General features: G+C 40.1%; 2 protein-coding genes and 1 long non-coding RNA gene across 3 annotated transcripts; 2 read left to right on the top strand and 1 right to left on the bottom strand.

The window, feature by feature from the left end:
* The first annotated feature begins 182 nt into the window (after positions 1–182).
* On the top strand, positions 183–8482 carry rcbtb2 (regulator of chromosome condensation (RCC1) and BTB (POZ) domain containing protein 2). Its single transcript, XM_041046271.1, has 12 exons — positions 183–369; positions 1833–1967; positions 2835–2985; positions 3266–3432; positions 3524–3682; positions 4005–4112; positions 4211–4353; positions 4704–4894; positions 5351–5477; positions 6248–6387; positions 6490–6620; positions 6733–8482. Exons 2-12 carry the CDS (start codon positions 1842–1844, stop codon positions 6871–6873), a joined length of 1584 nt encoding a protein of 527 aa, XP_040902205.1. The 5' UTR covers positions 183–369; positions 1833–1841; the 3' UTR covers positions 6874–8482.
* On the bottom strand, positions 4381–12101 carry LOC121187142. The gene is made up of 3 exons (XR_005894576.1): positions 11902–12101; positions 10345–10386; positions 4381–5466 (listed from the first exon to the last, which is right to left on the bottom strand). It is a non-coding gene; the product is annotated as an uncharacterized LOC121187142 (long non-coding RNA).
* A 1213-nt stretch (positions 12102–13314) lies between these two features.
* Positions 13315–15897, top strand: lpar6a (lysophosphatidic acid receptor 6a). The gene has a single exon (XM_041047163.1). It carries the CDS (start codon positions 14161–14163, stop codon positions 15259–15261), a length of 1101 nt encoding a protein of 366 aa, XP_040903097.1. The 5' UTR covers positions 13315–14160; the 3' UTR covers positions 15262–15897.
* Positions 15898–19691: the final 3794 nt, after the last annotated feature.

Here is a 19691-nt window from a genome sequence, read left to right as displayed (position 1 = left end):
TCTGTGCAGTTTTCAGTAAGAAGAGTCCAGGCATAGAAGGCATAGAAATAAGTAATAAATAAGAAAAAAACAAATAAGAAAAGACAAACATTGGAAGCTCCAAGCCCCGACCTCTCCTGAACGCACCATCTAACTACAGGAAGTAAGGAGGTGGTGTATTTTTTTTTTCAGTCGGTGGTGTAGCGATTAAAGCTAACTATAACAAGGTGCAACCACAGCGAATGATGTGAAGTTTTATAGCATATCAGACTGCCGAGATGATTTCATCAGCAACCTGATTCGCCAAATATGTTGTCTCACAATTTTTCGATGTCACTGACGATTAGAAAACAACATCGCGGACTAAACACTAGCTAGAACAACAGCAAGGTAATGTCAACAGTTAGATCCATCGGCGGTCCCCAGCAGCAATAATATACACTAATTAGCTTTTATTAGTTTTTTTTGTTTTTGTTGGATATTAATGTTATAGCGGACAGTTGCCGCTAACGGTAATAACGCATTAACTCTCATGTTGTTAGCTTGTAAACCAAGGCTGCAAGTCATACTCCGCCACATGCCTAGCGCTTTTTTTTGTATCGTATGTTTGAATCCTCTTCTGCATTTTTTCGATTTGAAGTGTTGATCATCTCACAGAAGCTGTGTATGGCTGGGGAGGGGTGAGATGGGGGTGCAACTTCACGCAGTATCGCTCTCTGAGATACGATCGCTGCGGTTTTGTCAGATGCAACTGAAACTTAGATAAAGCAAGTAATTTTCAGAGCATTTTGTGACTTTTGAATTCGTTAGTTTTGATAAAGACGCGTGCCTGTTGCTTCTAATTAAGCCGAGCATTGCTGCATAATGTTAGTTATATTAACTATGTTTTTGTTTTTTGTTTGCTTACATCGTCTAATAGGAGTTTGGAAGAAGGCAACTACACAAAGAGACGAGCAGGTTTTATGAACACGTATTGAACTTGGGAAAAAAAAACTGAGCCAAGCTGATGAATGATCTCCAATAAACACAGAGGCCCAGACAGCGTATTTCAAAACCATTTATGTGGTCTGGTTGTACCACCCCGAGAACATCATGGTGTAAATTAAAAAGAAAAGTTGCGTTCTTTACATATGGTTCAGCTTCTGTCATGGCTTTATCTATGGTAGAGGAAAGAAAAAATGTAGAGATAACACAACCTAAACTTCACTTCCTCAGGTTTACCTCAGTCAACAGGCATACATGTTTTAATCTGTCTGCAAAACTGGGCTCAGTGCCCAGTTGCTGTCTGTGCCCCCTGGGCACCTCTGAGATATGGAAAACCTAGTTGATAATTTATCCACTCAGTTTTTTACTTTATGCATGTGGTGCTACAGGCTGGACAATACACAATTTCCAATATGTCTCTTTCTTTTTTCATTCAGCAGTCTGACCTTCTTTTGGTAGGATTTGTTTAATAAACATTTGTTTAATAACTGTGTTATAAAAACGAGAGGGTTTTTTTTTTGGTTTGTTTTTTTGTAATTCAGTCAAGGATTTATTAACAAGAATGGCTTTAACACAACAACTTCAACATATTTCTGCTTGACTGGGACTCAGTGCTTGTCTGTATGAATCAGTTCATTCTTTCAAAGAATACCCAAAGTATACTTCTTAGTGAACATGCACATTAAAGGAAATCTTGGAATAAATGCAGTCAACACACAATACAACAGTTTTGGCAGATTTCGATTCTAATCTTTCCGCCAAGGCCTGTTCACACACTTCCAGCTTTTGTACATTTGTATTTTCAAATCAGAATATCTGGATGACTCATATTCACATCTGTTTAATTGTATTTTCTCCTAATTTCACAGCTGAGTAGTATGCTGGACGTTGGGAAGTGGCCAGTATTTGCACTCCTTCCTCCTGAGGAACTACGGCTTATCCGGCAGGCTTGTGTCTTTGGCAGTGCTGCAAATGAAGCCCTCTATGTCACAGTTAATGATGAGGTAACACTTGGGATTTGAGCAAAGCTACTTAAATCCTTTTCTTTACATTAAAATGTGTTGCAAGGCTCGATAGACTTAGTCTCCTTTCATAATACCGCTTTGATTATTTTCTGTTTAGAAGTGGATAGAAAAATGCTGCAGGCCTCTTGCACTCTGTTTGATGCAAGGTGCAGTTCCAGGCACAGGGATAAGCAGATAGAATGAGGCTATCTTTAGCCATACAGGCCTAATACCCTAGCAAGCTCCATTTTTATCCCGTGGAAAGGTGTAGAGCGTGTCTCATCTTTCCACCCTTGCTCATTTGTTTGTCCCTGCAGCCCAAACACTTTATGTCTCAGAGCAGTTTATTGTGGTTTAAAAATGTATTTTGGTGCATTTCACTTCAGATGCTACTGAGTACTTCTGATAACAGAATCTCGCAAAATATTACAGTTTGGCTACAGATGTAGTTTAATTTGGCTGTGAATAGTGCTGAAATGATTAGTCCATTAATCAGTTAATCACCTGACACAAAATGAATTGTCAAAATCTCTGCACTGGCACTGGAAAGTCACGAGGGACATTTTTCTCCATTTTCTGACATTTTAGAGACTTTACAGACATTCGATGAAAACTAATAGAGAAATTAAATGATAGTGAGAATATTTCTGAAGACTGTGAAATAGTTTTTCACATTTTTCCATTTCATTAATCCTTTATTATAATCCAACCAGTGTATCTTGCTATCTTAGTGTCCTCTCAGTATGTCAACCAACCAAATATGTACTGGGTTATCAGTATATATCAGTAAACACTAGAATGTCACATTTATGTATCATTTAATAATAGTAGAAGCATCTCAGCAGCAGTGATGTTTTTTATTTGTAGGTCTTTGCTCTGGGCACCAACTGCAGTGGATGTTTAGGGCTCGGAGATCTTCAAAGCACGATTGAACCACGCAGGATTGATGTCCTGTGTGGAAAGAAGATCGTGTCCCTAAGCTATGGAACAGGACCGCATGTGGTCATTGCCACTGCAGGTAATCAGCACAGAAAACACTTACTTGTCCCAAGGGGAATATTTGGATCCCGCTTTATATTAATATATAATAGTTCAAAAGTTCAGATGATTGCTTTTCTGCAAATACATTGAAGTCATCAGTTTTATAAAAGCCAGTTTAAGAAAATTTCCAGCACTTGTTATTTCTAATGAGAGTAAGCTTGTTCTGTAAATGATGTAAGGTCGACTGCTTCTTATCTGTGTCGTAAAATATTAACCACTGTGACAACATGAGTAAGAGTTTGCCTGCTGCTGTGTAGATGGAGAGGTGTTTGCTTGGGGCCATAATGGCTACAGCCAACTCGGGAATGGGACCACCAACCACGGTCTGACCCCTGCCCTGGTGTCCACCAACCTCCTTAGCAAGAGAGTGACAGAGGTGGCCTGTGGTTCCCACCACACTATCGCCCTCACAACTGATGGAGAGGTAATTTATTTAAGTCGTGTCCTTACTTTAGTTTCTTCCTGCTTTATCTGTGTACTTCTTTGGAAAGTGGTAATTTTATCTCTGTGTCCAGGTGTATGCATGGGGTTATAACAACTCCGGCCAAGTCGGCTCTGGGTCTACTGCCAACCAGCCGACCCCACGCCGGGTCAGCAGCTGCCTGCAGAACAAAGTGGTGGTTAACATAGCCTGTGGTCAGCTGTGCTCTATGGCTGTGCTGGACAATGGAGAGGTAATGGGTCACATTAATCTGCAGATGTTAACATGAATAAGTGAATCAGCTCTCAGTATGTCAACTTTTTGGCAGTCAGCAGCCCTCAACTGTTTTTGAAGGGGGTTGGCTGATGAAAACGTACAGAATGTACATATATCCACTAAAAGAAAGTGAAGAGAAAAAAAATTGAGAAAATGCAAATGAGCTACTGATATATTTAAAATGTATATATATATAAAAGTTAGTAAAAGCTGAAACCGATTAACCAAAAATATTAAACATCCCCTAACAAAGCCTTGACATAGTGTGTGCATCATCTGAATTTGTCCCTTGTTTGTAGATCTATGGTTGGGGCTACAATTGCAACGGACAGCTAGGTTTGGGCAACAATGGAAATCAGCAGACACCGTGCAGGATCGCTGCTCTCCAAGGTGTCAACATCGTCCAGGTAAGAGCCTAGAGAGAGAGAATTCTTAGGAAGCTCTGTTTTCCATTATTTATTTCGGTTAACATTCAGTTTAATTACACTCTTCCTTCCATGCACAGGTTGCCTGTGGATATGCACATACATTGGCACTTACAGATGAGGGGTTTGTTTATGCCTGGGGAGCCAATTCATATGGGCAGCTGGGAACAGGCAATAAGAGTAACCAAGCTCTTCCCACTCAAATAAACACAGACAAGGAGAGGTTAGTACTTTTTTTTTTTTTTTTTTACCCCTACTGACTAAAGCAGTGACACCTTTCTGCCAGCATAACAGGTCACTGCATTACAGGCTGCACGACAACATCCAGTGAGAACAGTTTAAAAAAACTGTCCATTAGTTACTTAGTGATTCAAAGGCATATATGGTTAAACATCATGGAGTAACAAGAGTTTGGTTGGTGATCACTGTGGAAATCTGCTTCTTTTTGTCTATAATTAAAATGCCCTCTTTGCCTCTATACTCGACATATTTGACATAATTCAACGTACAACCTGCATAAGCAGGCTGTGTGGTAATAACACTTCAAGGTATAAATTCTGTTCTTGTCACTAGGATGGTGGAGGTGGCTGCATGTCACACCAGCCACACGTCAGCTGCCAAGACCCAGAGCGGGCAGGTTCTGATGTGGGGTCAGTGTCGAGGTCAAGCCGTGGCCAGCCCCCACCTCACCCACTTCAGCACCACAGATGATGTGTTTGCATGCTTCGCCACACCGGCAGTCACATGGCACCTCCTCTCAGTAGGTGAGTGTGGTGTAAGAATATAAAGATTCCTAAAACTGAAGAAGAGCCCCAGAACTCAAATATCTTCAATAATCAATGAATTTTTGCTTTAACCATTTGGCATCATGCCTTTTATCTTATCTTATCTTATCTTTGAGATCTTATTTTCTGTGTATGCTCCATTTTGTAAAGTTAATGACATCCCTCTGAAAATTCTCTTTAACTAATAAGCCTCTGAAATCATCTCATAAGGGTTAGGGATATCTGTTTATCTGTTTGAAGAACAAATAGTGATTCCAATTAGATTTGTGATTCTATAGAATATACTTTTTACATATCTGGAGGGTCTAAAGGTATCATTTAAAACGGTAATTTCTGGGATTTCAATAAAAGAATGTATTTGCTTGCCCTGTAGACAGGTGCTATATCTTTGCTTTGAAATACAGTGGAAAAACTTGCTTCCTTTGTTTTCATCAGATGGCGATGACTACTTGACGGTGGCCCAGTCTCTGAAAAAGGAGTTTGACAGCCCAGAGATTTCAGACCTGAAGTTCTTGGTTGATGGGAAGTGTATCCATGTTCACAAGGCCCTGCTGAAAATCAGGTACAGAAAACAAAGACCCAACAAGTGAAAATGTGAACTTGTGCTACTTGGTTAGTATGAGTAGTTTTATAATTAGTTTTTGGAACTTAATATTTACGTTTTAAAATATTTATCAGTGCTCATGTGGGGCTGCTGAGCTCTTTTCAGCTTTGCTTTTAACATTTAACATATGTACAACAACGTATGTATGCTATGTTTCCTGTGTTTAAATGCCATGTGTTAAACAGTGTTTCCTCATCTTTCCTGTTCATGTCATGGGGAAGCAAAGACAGAGACCTAGTGTTTCCCGTTTTTCTTTTTATAGCCACACTTGGACACTAAGTATCAGCATTCCAGTCACTTGCTCTTTTGCACTGTCAGTAGGAAGGAGCCAGACTGTCTGCGACATCAGCCTTAGTGCACATGTTCACACGAATATGCAACGGCAAAAAAAAAAATCGTCTGTTCTGGCAAAATCACATGCAAATGATATGTTTGCTGGAACAGCAAGTCTAGAGTTAACACTACACAAACTTGTAGAATGTGTTTTTTCAGTTTAGCTGATAGCTGTTTCTATATACTTTTTCTACAATTTGCAGACTGCACTGCTTTGCCTCACAATGATAATTATATCTCCGACAACAAATGAATGCAAACCTTGATTTGATTTCTTGGGAAGCGGCGTATTGCATGATGTGCAAAGCATCAGTAGGGTGAAATAGGCACAACTTGCAATACGTAGGCTCAAGGTATGTCACAGGAAACGTCAGCTCCTTTCCTTCCCTCTCCAGATGTGAGCATTTCCGTGCACTGCTGAACGAAACAGACGAGGACGCCATAGAAATCCACCAGTTCTCATACCTGGTGTACAGAGCCTTTCTGGAGTATCTCTACACAGACACTATTAACCTGCCACCAGAGGATGCTATTGGTAAGCCCAGAGATATAACCACAGTCCTTTACACTCTAGAAGTGAAGCCAGTGCACAAAAGCCTTTAACATACTCACTTGTGTGTTGCTCTTGTGTGTGCAGGGTTGCTAGATTTGGCTACATTCTACCGAGAGACGAGGCTGAAGAGGTTGTGCCAGGAAACGATCAAAAGAGGTATCTCTGAGGAGAACGCCATCACTCTGCTCTCTGCTGCTGTCAAGTATGAGGCACGGGTAAGCTTATAGCCCCCCGACACACAGTCAGACACCATGGTGGTGGGTGCCTTCACAGTAGCTAGTCAGTTGTACTCCTCAGCACTGACCAGACAGCCCTCTTCATTTTTAGGACCTGGAGGAGTTCTGCTTCAAGTTTTGCGTCAACCACCTAACAGCTGTCACGCAGACCCAGGCCTTTGCAGACATGGACCACGACCTGCTCAAGAACTTCATTAGCAAAGCCAGCCGCTACGGGGCCTTCAAAAACTGACTATGGAATGCCCCTCTGGTGATGGATTCAACATGATGAGGTTTAAGCTCACTGAAGTACCGAGAGTCAACCCTAGACCAAAGTAAACACGAGGCTGATCACCAGTTCAAAGTCTTGTCGCTGGGGATGTAAACACTGGAGAGGCAGTGGTTTAAGGTTTCACCTTCTAACTCATGCTTCTGTATTACTGCCCTAAACCTCACCCAAACACATTGGTTGCTTGGTGGGGTAAATACACCACTTGCACAGTCATAAGCAGACAGCGCAGAGGCCGAACAGAAAGATGTGCTTCAGTGGTTGTCTGTTTGTCACCTTCGTGTTACAGACTATATGGTTGGCTGATTTTGGCGTCTGATTTGTTTGCTCAAGCTTGTCACCAGACAAATGTGGTGCAGGGGCTTTCCTCACAGCAGTAACCACTCGGATATTATAACTGAAAAACTGCATGCTAATAATAATTCACCACAGTACACGGGTTTGGTATCAAACGTAAGTAATTCTTTTTAGAACACTGCCCTTTCTCAGAAAGTAAAACAAATGATCAATGCGTATATTGTTCTGTAGTACATGATGTCTGATGAGTGGTGACAGGAAGTGATCAGCAACAAACAAGTCAGCCATGAATTGACCTTTCACATTGTGCTGCTTTTCTTTGAAGCCTTGACTCTCAAACATTCTGGATTGAGAAGTAGTGTTTAGTGAGGAAAAAAACATGCAAGCTCTTCTTCTGTTTTACAAAACTGCAACTTAAGTTTCCTTGTTTTTCTGAACAATCATAGTCCCATGATCATATCTGTTCTCTTGTTTAAGTCAGTGTCACGTTTTGCCACTTTGTTTTATATTGTAGTTATTCGTCTTTGCCATCCAAAGTTAGGGTTACTGTTTTTATTGACTTAGATTTGCGCCGTTTTCATGTTGACAGTGTCTTTAGCCACTGTCAGAAGACTGATAGAAAAATGTGCAGTTCGTTACACTTTATGACAGATAAGATCAGATAAGATCCTACCGCGTGTTTACTTGTCTTCAGATTAATCCTCTCTGTGCAGCTGGAAACAGTGTCTGACTTACACAAGCATACTGGTTCCTGTGTAGCCTGTCGATGATGTTACACTGTGGATGCAGCTGATTTTACAGTTGTGTTTCATTGCAATTTGCTATGTTTACAAAAGTTTGGTTGTTCATTGTTGTTTTGTTTTTTTTTTGTTTGTTTTTTTATTTTTAAAATGTTGGAAGAAAACCTCTCATTCTTTTTTACAAGCGTTTCTTTATATCTCTCCCCTGGTAGCACCTTGTGGTAATTAAATAGTGCTAGCTTAGTGTAAATGCCAACAGTGACCGTGTTAAATATAGCCCAAGTCTCATACAGTATAAGACCACAAGGATTTTAAATGTAGTTACCAGATAATTCCACATTAAATTCCTAAATCTGTAGAATGTAAGAAAAAGCTTTTACTTTAACAAGCCAATTATTGTATTTTTTGAAACATTTTGATAATTACTAAAACATGCCTGTGTTATTATTTTGTATGGAAAATGCTGCACACTTCTGACAGTGGCACTAACATTTGACAATCTAAAATATATTAAAGTGAATGACTGTATAATTTCATCTATGTGTCTTTGCTGTGATTGATGGTCTGTCGTGAAATAATTCACAGCCTTAATATACTGTACAGATATACTCAATGTAAAACTGTAAAGAGAATATCCAGCCTCTACTGTATAGCTGTGGGTTACAAAGCACAAACTCTGATAACTGTGTTTTACCAATAGCAAATGTGAGCCAAATGACATCAGTGTGTAGTACTCAAATATGTTTTCACACACTGGCATTTCTGTACTGAACCCGTACTCCGAGTGCATGTGGTGGTTTTCACACCTGCCTCACTCTGGTAACACTTTTTTTTTTTAACCAAAAGTTTACTTTGTCACTTATCTGCAGATTAATGTCGCTCTAACACAGGCATGCGTTTCCGCTCAAGACGACCAGAGAAACATTTGAAATGGATTAATATGCTACTTGTGTCAGGAACTGAAATGCAAGCAAATAAAACTTGGAAAATCACGTATAAAAGAAATATTGCAGGGATAATGTACAACACAACATAATCCTACTCATGTTTGCAAACTGATGTGTAACAGAGATGGTTTCAGAGTCTTCCTGCAAGAGGAACCTCTTGATATTCTGCCAGTATGACCTTTTGTTTCTTCATGTGCACCTTACAGAATGTGGTGTCACATCTTTCAGCTGAATTTCTTTCTGGGGAGTTACAGGATGTGGTCAGAGTAACAGGGACAAATGTTCACTGTCAAGCTGCTGATTTTATTTTTTAATACAGTCTCAAGTAAAACTAAGAATTATAAGCTTCATAGTGTGCTGAGCCCTAACAGATGGTGTGTTTGGGGCATGCTGTGATGAAAGCCAGAGCAGCTAACAGACGATAATTCAGTTACTCGGTCCCAGCTAATGTCTACTCCCAAAACAAATGATGTTAAATTTGTGTCTGTTTGGCTTTGAGGATAACGCCCACTGTGATATACAGTATTGAAGGCTGTTTGGTTTAAGGTTTTCTGGGGATTGAGCTACTAAGTTAGCTGGGGGAACCGAGACATCTTTAACACTTGCAATACTGCAAGCAAGAGTAAAAACATGAAATTACTTACAGGTTATTTTGGCTTTTAATTTTAAGTTTTTATGATAAGTTTATGTTACGCAAATACAGTAGACTATACAACAAAATAGAACAAATACATTTAATTTCACCCTAATGGGGTTCTCTGTGGGTTACGGACTTTTTAATATTATAATATGCAAAATTAAAATGTTATCTGGAGGAAGCCTAAGACTGAACATGGGTACACTGTGACACAAAATTACTCAACATAGTTGACACAGAACTGCTCTATATGAAAATGAGGAAGTGCACACAGATGCAAACAGTAACTGGCACTCTGCCACATACAATCCCCACTACACTGTGACAAATATAATACATGTTATGAATTGATTTTAAAGCAGTACTCTGACTGATTACTTAATCAAGAACAGCAGTATGACAGTGTAAAAATACTTAATTACAACTTCGAAATACTTAATTACAAATTTGAAATATAGATTGAGTGGGGTGGAGCAACTTCTGTGTGGCTGGCTTCACTGGTCATTGGTATTGGATTACTGAAAAGTGATAACGCCACATCCGTTTAGCAGATCTGATCTGGCTGCTACTATCTGATCGTTTTTTGGAGTTTCCAGCCCCAATATCTGTGACACCTGTTGACAAGTATCAGCAAATATCAGCACTCAGGATTACAGTAGGCTGTGAAACATGAAAACGGTGAAGTGGCAAAATGAAATATGTTTGGGCTTGTGGTGCCTGGAAACTGGACGGCCCTGATCATGTTTGTGCCTGAAACCGAAGACTTTTAAGACTTTTAAGACTTTTAAGACTTTTAAGCAGACCATTTACTTACATGTAACACTGCATGATGAATGTAGCTTCTTGGCTTTTGGATCTGCAGAGATTGGCAAGTTAAAAAAAAAAAAGTTGTTAAGACCAGTTTATGTTGAGTTGATAAGACATGCAGTAAAAGGGCTTTTTTCAGTTTGCACCATCAGTCAGTTGTTGGACGTACCAAAAGTTTTTGTGGGTGGGGAGTGTTTGACTTACAAAGCAGTCAAAAGCTTTAAGCTGATAAGGCAGTGTGGGGGAGCACGCTGTCCTTCAAAGACCTACAGCAGACTTTGCTTGTGTTTTTCAAATATCAAGACTCCATCTTAGTTTAAATTTAGTCATAAATTAAACAGTAGGTGCAAGTAAACTTTCCAAGATGGAGACAATAATGTTATAATTCTCCTTTGAGTCACAAGAAAGCCAGAATGTAGACATTTCTTTAGCAGTTTTCATTTGCGCTGCTCATTTTTCATGCAGCACTGATCGATGACACGATAAGTTTTGATGCTGAGGGATGTGTTGTTTTAGATAGGCCTAGAAGAAGTGGGATTAAGTGCCACATTTATTTAGCTGGATTGGTCACATGACCTAAATGTGCTCCAGGCTGATTGAATTTGTCACTGGATATGTTCAATATAAGCAGCTAGCTAAGTGTAATTTACCTGCTCTGTCTCTCACAACAAATTCATAAACAATAGGCAATAAACAAACAATCCATAAGTACTATTAAGTAAGTTTGAGTCTATATTGTGTGCAAACATTCAGTGTTAATGGTGAATTCATGTTGCAACTCTCCTGTTTTGTTCTTGATTTGTTTGAGGCTGTCATCAGATCTGTACCTGTTGTCTGACCACACTTGTGACTGCCATCGATGATCATTACACAACAGCATTATGCCACCTCCTATCTTTTGCATGCATTTTGCTCTTGTATTTGAAAGCCTTCAGTCTTGGCCTTGAGGGTGCCAGACTGTTTCCTGGTATTGTGAGAAATTTAACAGTCCAGGGCTTTCAGGCACATGTTTTTGTTTAGCAACCACATACTTGCATGTGAAGAGCTTGTTTTTATGTGCTGGATAGAACTATTTTGCGAGTCAAAGACAATAGTACAGGTTTTTCTATTTTCTTGAACATTTCACTCTAGCCTTGATGTTGTTTATTTTGCGGTGGACTGACAAAGAGAGGCACACTGGCCATAAAACACCCACTGTCTCTTTGATTCTCTGCTAGATTTTCCTTCATTTGTTTGACTAATGTAAGTAACTCTGTGAAGTCAAAATGAACCATCTTTGGATTAGTGTCATGTTACTAAACTAGAGCACACGTTTGTTCCACTGGAGTCAGTTCCAAACTGTTAAATATTATTGTAGCCATCAAAAAGCAGCTGAACAAATTATCTCATTTTGCAAGATTTTATTCAAATGTGAACTACAAAGAGAGAACATTTGTTTGATCTGCCAGGCAAGCATGTGTTAACTGATGGGAAACCCAACCAGGTAGTGTACTTCCTATTTGAAATAGTAACAATCACTTAATAGACCAGAAATAGACTGAAACAATTTCCAGTATTCACTCACCACACTGCCAATCAAGAAGTGAGCCGTGTCAAGTTGTCTGAGACTAATTATTTATAAACTTCACATTCCTCCCTGCTAAGCTACCTCGACAAAAGCCGCAGTGTTTTTACTGACTGCCAAGCTGAGCATTTCTATTAAAGGAGAACTTGAATGCTACTTTCACAAAGCGCTGAGACGAGAAAGCTGTGGGCATGGACTGACGGGCAGCTGAAAAACCACTGAATAGAGAAAGTGCTCTGTTCTGTCTCATTTCCAATGTCCCTTTCAGAATAAAACACTGTTCTTCTTTAGCAGAGCTGCTGCCCACACAGGCAGTCAACAACAAGAGGCAACAACAAGGAGACAGTTCTTGTACCTCCCATCAAACCTGTGGATGCAGTCACCTCAGGCAGTTGCAGGGTTTTAGTGACCTTCTCAGGGACCTTTGAGGGACCTCCTGTCCTCAGTAAAGCTGATGAAGAAAAAAAACAAATTAAACAGCAGTTTATTTAAATAACAAGATTAACTAGATTTTTTTAAATGATTTTTCAATTCTGTTATGTTGTACAGTGGTTAAAGAAATATTCTGATTTATTTCTCATCTATTTGTAGCAAATTAACAAATACTGCTTCCTGCATTCAAAATGTTATTTGAGCACATAAACAGTGGGCGGAAAATGTACATTAAGCATCAAATGTAAAAGTAACTGCCCTGCAAATATAATATTACCAGGTATTATATCACTGGGCTATAATTAGTCAGATACAGCCTATAACAATGTATGGCATTTTAGAAGATCATCTTAAGTTTTTTATGTAATAGCTTGATATGCAACTTGATGAGTAACTAGAGCTGCTAAATGTGATGGAATAAAAAAGTACAATATTCCCCCACTGAGGAGCAGTGGGGTTGCAAAAGTAGAGTTTCTGTGTAAATGTATGTAGTTAAATTCCAGGGGTTCCAAGGGGTTATAATGGGTTTGAGAAGTCACAAAAATACACAATATACATTTTAATGCCTGTGATTTTCTCTCACCACATCATAGTTTAATTAATTAATTAATTAATATATAAAAATGAATTGCAGTAGCACATTTTTACAGCTTAGTTGATATGGAAAATTGCTTTAAAATAAGCCCAATTTTGGTGATATTACATTTAGTTTTCAATTAAAATTAGCTTTCGTTCACTTGCTTCTCAAGTTAGAACGTCTCACAACATGTATTTTAAATGTGTATCCAAGCATGAAGATCTGTTGAGCACATTATAAAATCTTCATGAATTCCCTCACAAAGTGAGTGTTGTTTTAGTTGATTCTCCAACTGTAAGAGCAGACAAAGGAGTAGGAGGAGTTGGGCTAGAGGCAGTGGGAGGAGTTACCACAGCTGCTATCCACTCAAAGTACAAAAACTGTCTGCTACACAGGCACAAAGGAGAAGTAGGAACTCTGTCTGAGCATGGTGTGTGCTGAGCAAAACCCCTGAGGCTGGCAGAGGGAGAGACAAGTAGAGAGAGAGAGAGACAGAGAAGTGGATTCTGAGTGACTCAGCCAGTTAGTAGGACAGAGGAAGAGGGGAGGGGGGGCAGGAAATAGACCCTGAAGACAAACAGTCAAACACACTCACGTTGTGACACACAGAGACTAGGAGCTCAATTCCAGCTCCAGCTCTGCTCCTGGGAAGAATCCTTGTGGTTTGTGGTCAAGACTTTGTGAGAAGTGGAAAGCTGAAGACAACTTTTCTGCTGTGGACCTGAAAAGGACAAGACTTAGTTTTGACAAAGAGAAGGGATTATGCAATGAGGACATTCTCTAACAGACCTGAATGTGGATATGCCATCGTTCCTTTTGTGGACGCAGCAGCTTGTGGTGGTTGTGGACTTCCTGAGTTAAAAGGGGACACATTTGTATGGCTGATTTATCTGAGTAAGTAAAGCTCTGTCTGCAACTTGTGGGGTGCAGCTTGGTTGAGAGATAAGGCAGGGGGAGGGGAGGACACACCAGCCCAAATCGCTGTCCTCTGGGAGGGGTCTTTTCAACATGAAATAACCCCCAAAATTACTACATCAAGACGTGGGAGGGAATCATGTCACCCATGTGCAGCAGTCCTCTCTAACATGGACAATTGTGTTGGAAAGAAATATCTGTGCTCGTGCCCTGAATGACTTTCAACGCATCCTTTTTTTGCTTTTCTCTCCGTTCATGGTGGATTTGTTGTGCAGGGCAGCCCTTTCATTATACAGCTAATAGCACCCCGATCCCTCCACTCTTTGTCCTTCAGGATGTACAACACTACCCTCTCAACAAACAGTTTCACCTTAGCACTGGTTGGAAATATCTCAGCAAACAGCTCCACCTGTGATAAGAACGATGGGTTCAAATACCCATTGTACAGCACTGTCTTCAGCATTGTGTTTGTGGTGGGACTGATCACCAACGTTGTGGCCATTTACATATTCACCTGCTCTCTGAAGCTGAGGAACGAGACCACGACTTACATGATGAACTTGGTCGTGTCTGACCTGCTGTTTGTCTTCACACTGCCTCTGAGGGTCTTCTACTTCATCAACCAGAACTGGCCTTTTGGGAGCATGCTGTGCAAGGTCTCCGTCTCATTGTTCTACACCAACATGTACGGCAGCATGCTCTTTCTCACCTGCATTAGCGTGGACCGCTTTTTAGCCATTGTGCATCCTTTTCGTTCAAGGACGCTGAGGACTAAACGCAATGCCAGGATAGTCTGTACTGCTGTATGGGTGCTGGTGCTGTCAGGGAGTCTCCCCACAGGGTTCATGTTGGATACCACGTCACAAGAGAACAACAAGACAAATGCTACTTTCTGTTTCGAGAACTTCTCCTCCAAGCAGTGGAAATCTCACCTGTCCAAGGTGGTAATATTCATAGAAACTGTGGGCTTCATTATCCCCCTGCTACTCAATGTTTGTTGTTCCATAATGGTGTTGCAAACCCTGCGTCGGCCCCAAACCATCAGTCGTGGGGGGAAGCTGAACAAAACAAAGATCCTGCGCATGATAATTGTTCACCTCATTATATTTTGTTTTTGCTTTATTCCTTACAATGTAAACTTGGTTTTCTATGCTCTGGTCCGCACCGGAACTTTAACAGGCTGCTCTGTCGAGTCTGTGGTCCGAACCATCTACCCGATAGCCCTCTGCATTGCTGTATCCAACTGTTGTTTCGATCCCATTGTTTACTACTTCACCTCAGAGACCATCCAGAACTCCATCAAGAGGAAGTCCCAGGTCAGCCATACGTATGATGTCAAGTTCTCCGAGGCCCTGCAGTCAGAAACCAGCTCCAACCTGCAGTGCAGCCTGAGGAATCTGAAAGCAAAAGTCTTCCATAATGAGTCTTCAGTATGATGGTGGGGTTGTTTTACTTACGTATTAAATCAACATTTCCATAGAAAAACAAACCTCCATGAGATTATGGGAATGGACTTTTTTTGGAGTGCATAAATGAAGCACGTGCCAAAGAAGTATTAACTGATCTTAGTCTGCATCTCAGGGCGAATGTTTGGACCTGTCATTGACAGGCTCCACTCTGCAGTATTAGTGCTACATGACCCTTTGTTCACATCTGTGGATTTATTGCTTTATTTATTACTGCTTATTAATTTCCCTTTCCTGTGGAAATTATGTTAAGCGCAATTACTCTACCAGTGACCTGGAAGGGAATGTGATCACTGAACAACAGGACAATTATGATATTGAATGCTACATGTGTCTGTATATATGTGCATTGGTAAGCTGTGGTGCTAACTTTAGAATAGTATCTATTAAATTAACAAAGTTATATCGAGTTATAAATTGTACAGGGCTTTGTTTTTTTCATAAATTCTGTGTTACAAATAGGTCACAGAAGTGCCTTTTTTGTTCTGGCGTCACTTCATTGTAGCCTGTATGACTTAATTGCCATTAAATGCACTGATACGGAATTCCAGATACTGCACTCATGCCACAGTAATGAATAAAAGTCATATACTGTCTAAAACTAAATGAAACCTTTTGTCTTTTAAATGATGAAAATGCCCTTTATCTGGAATGTAATTCATTTTGAATGTTGAACTTGAACACAACATAATGAACCAAAACTCAAGAGTTACATGTTAGTACAGCACCTGTCCATTTACAGCGTTATACCAAATGAGACTGCTGGTCCACCTCTAGTTTGTACAAAACATATGAGGATTGTAATATAGCACACTACAGCAAACAATTGACTTCCCACCATTTAACTACTGCACGTCTTCTCTGATGCTTGTCCTGCGTGCAAATGAGGAGGTAAAGAAGTGGAAGTAGAAAATATGATGATGTCTGTCTTACTCCCACTGGGGAGTGACGAGTTCCTGTGTGGACGCCAGCGATGGTGAAGAGGAAGTCCTTAACAACAGACAAAAACAGATTTTCAGGCAAACATTAAATAGATATGTATGTAAATGTGAAACAAGAACCATCAAGTCAAGAGCAGCATAACTTGACCAAATGCCACAGTGAAATTCCTTAAAGAGTGGATCAGCTGTTTCTAGAAAGGAGCTAAAACAGTGCAGTGTCTCTCATGTTTAACTTAACCTAGATAGGAATTCCATTTTATCATCCTGCAAAATGTTTTTTCCTCCCCCACAAGGACATGGTGTTTTTAACATTGAAACTGACAACACTGGTCTTCTGCACCAGAACAGTACAGTCAGTACAGCTACACAATAAATCAGGATGTCTTTGATCAACAAAGCTTTATCATTCAAGCAGGCATGCTCACACCCTTGTGTATATATATAAATTTGAATAATTTATATCTGAATTTGAATTGCTCAACTTTAATAAATGCATTATTGAATTTAAATCACATTTACATTTAATCATGTAGCAAACGCTTTTATCCAAAGTAACTTACAATTAAAGGAATCACATAATTTGAAGTTGAATTCAGTATGGAACTCAATTCCAGTTAAACGGAATATAATATGATGAAATTGTACTAAATTTGCTTCAAAACTGTAACTGATCCTCACTGGAAGTTACACTCTCTATATACTTCTGTTTTAAGTTCTCTCAATTGAAATTCAGTTCTGTAATTTTAGTTGAAGGAAGTGCTGAGGAAGAGCAATCAAGGGTAGATCATTGATTATATAGAGATATTGCCATCTGTACCTCACTGACGCCATGTCTACGGGCGGAAGTGTGTATCTAGAAACTGAATTTGAATCATTTATATTTGTATTTGATTTGTTCAGATTCAGAGAACTCACACACGCACAAAAAATCCCTTCAGTTCTCTATACATGACACCACGAGCACTTCCATTTGTATCAATCTCTACGCGTCAGTGGATCAGTTGGAGTAAAGGAAATTATACAGTAGGTGCTAAATGGCTGAAAGGGGTTCTATGAACCCACACCATCAACTGTATGTCAATTTTTGCGAAATCTCAAAAATGTGAAAAACAGTTCTCTGAATCTGAGCAATTCCAGTATACATGATTCAAATTCAGTTTCTAGACTCACATTTTTACCCGTAGATATGGCACCAGTGAGGAGTCGGCACAGCGTGAGAGTGAATAACAGAAAGCACATGTTGCTCTAACTTTATTGACATAACCTGAAGGTCAGTCAGCGGCTCTTTATTCATGCCCCACCTACAACTCTGGTTCTGAGACCATGTGAGCGAGTCAAGGACAGGGTTAAAGACCTGGGCTATTGTGAAAACAAACAAGTACAATATGACACTGAGGCACTTCACATCATCTGCACAGGAGGACATCTTAAAGCAGCATTGTCATCTGAGGAACTGCAACACGACCACAAGCTTTCTAAAAGTGTGACCAGACTTGTTCAGAGCTGATCTCACATTTTAATAACTCACTTAAAGACAAAACCCGCAGGTCACTGATCATTATTCATATCTGTATGGATGAGTCACTCAGTATTCTTGTATATTCAGGTGTATTGTATATTCAGCACACGCAGCCTTTACCACCAAATGTTTATGGCTGTTGTCATCTGGTTCAAAAGATAGATTGAGAGAGGAAAACAAAGGAAATCACAGTTTGACCACAGTGAAGACAAACAAACTGATTATCTCAACATTTTAACCGCAATTGTGCCCCAAGAGTGAATAAATAATGAATAAATAAGGTACATAAATACAGTGCTTACTTAATATTTCCAAATCTCTTGTAAAATAAACCACATCCCTCATATACAGTGACTTACACGTAGTTTCTCAGTTGTTCCTGTCTTACAGCAAGTGTGTTGCTTAATGTCAAGAACATGAAACTGTTCGAGTCTAATGGTTGTATGAGCACACTCACACTGTATCAGGGGTCGGACCCGTCACATGAGCCCAGCAGGCTCCTCTGCATCCACAACAGTTATCTAATCAGCTTGACCTCACCTTCCCTGAGGTCTGCAGGGTGAGAAAACACAGACGCTGCTCGGGTTGTCATCACATATGCTCTGTTCTGCAGTCTCATGGTAATTTCAGATGAATCAAAGCACAGTGTGAGATTGCCCGAGGACCTCTGAAATTGTATTGTGAAAGTAATGCGAAGAAAATATAACAATTCCACACAAGTAAACTTTCCTGCTCCTAAGATTATGATATTTAAAGGTTTGACATCCAATAGTTTTATCTGCTTAATTCGCACAAAACAGCCCTTAGGGATATATCATATAAATAAGTAATTTGTAGTGACTGCTGGAATCTTCCAAGGTCACATAAACCAACACCTATGTTTCGTCTGAGAAGCTGTCTTCATCAGGGTCATCACAGTCAGTGCGATCCTCCAAGTCTCACGGGAGACTAAAGCAAGCCTGTGTCTAGCCTTTATCTTATCGTTTTAGGTTCATATTTCCCCTGTGGTAAATACAGCATGTTTTCTCCACTGAGCCTCTTAATGGTTGCTTTGAAGTTCTGTCAGTCCCAATTGACTGGAGATCCTCTGGTGTGTTGAGAACTCATGTCAGTAGAAGGAGGTTGGGGGTGACATCCTCGTCTTAAGAATCACTTCACAGCTCTGGATCACATGACATGGGAAGCAACTATCCTACTAAATTGATCTGGGGGGCAAGGGGGTCTCTGTGGAGGCTAGTCAACCATTTTTCTTGCATGGCTCACAGGAAAAATTTAGGAGGAAATAACTGTTATTACACTAATGTGGCCAGTGCCCATTTAGCTATCTGCACTATTTTCCCACAGTCCACATCTCCAGTATTTACAGGCCCACCTTGGTTTCGGGGTAAACAGGTATTATTATTGTTCTATAAAAAGTTTGTCACCCTCCAGGGGGGAAGATTGCTTGTTTGCAAGACAATTTTCCTGACAGGGAAGGAGAGGGCAATAAAAGCACACAATGCAGGAGACAGAACATGGAGTTCAGTAATCACTTGTCAGGATGTGGTTTGACAAAAAAGAACCATCTTGCCTGTGCCAGTACAACAGCTTCACTCATTCTGAAATCAGAGGCCGCACTGAACTAATAACCAGCGAACCAGCGGTGGAATGAGCTTAGTGTCTGCAAGGAGGGAGGTAAACTAAATAACTGCACCAACGGTCACATGTAATCCTCCTTAACTCTCTGTCGCCTCAGACCATAAACAGACCTTATCAGTCCCTGGAGGGAGTATTTGACCAGATCAGCTCTTGGTTGCATAACATCTATGGAATGAAACAGAAAGCATAAACAGCATGTTGATAAAACACTCCCTTCATTGGGGTACCGTAATGGATGTAGCACGCGAAGTGGAAAGGTCATGCTGGTCTGGCTGTGTATTTCAACAATGCAGCACTGAAAT

Source organism: Toxotes jaculatrix, chromosome 9 (genome assembly GCF_017976425.1).
Source record: "Toxotes jaculatrix isolate fToxJac2 chromosome 9, fToxJac2.pri, whole genome shotgun sequence".
Lineage (NCBI taxonomy): Eukaryota > Metazoa > Chordata > Actinopteri > Toxotidae > Toxotes > Toxotes jaculatrix.
This window is presented reverse-complemented; position numbering and strand designations above follow the sequence as displayed.

Bases quoted from the DNA above. Each gene is read 5' to 3' on its own strand.
- rcbtb2 (XM_041046271.1), top strand. From the start codon at position 1,842: ATGCTGGACGTTGGGAAGTGGCCAGTATTTGCACTCCTTCCTCCTGAG. The intron at 4,354-4,703 runs GTTAGTACTTTT...TCTTGTCACTAG, and splicing joins ATAAACACAGACAAGGAGAG to GATGGTGGAGGTGGCTGCAT. The intron at 5,478-6,247 runs GTACAGAAAACA...TTCCCTCTCCAG, and splicing joins AAGGCCCTGCTGAAAATCAG to ATGTGAGCATTTCCGTGCAC.
- lpar6a (XM_041047163.1), top strand. From the start codon at position 14,161: ATGTACAACACTACCCTCTCAACAAACAGTTTCACCTTAGCACTGGTT.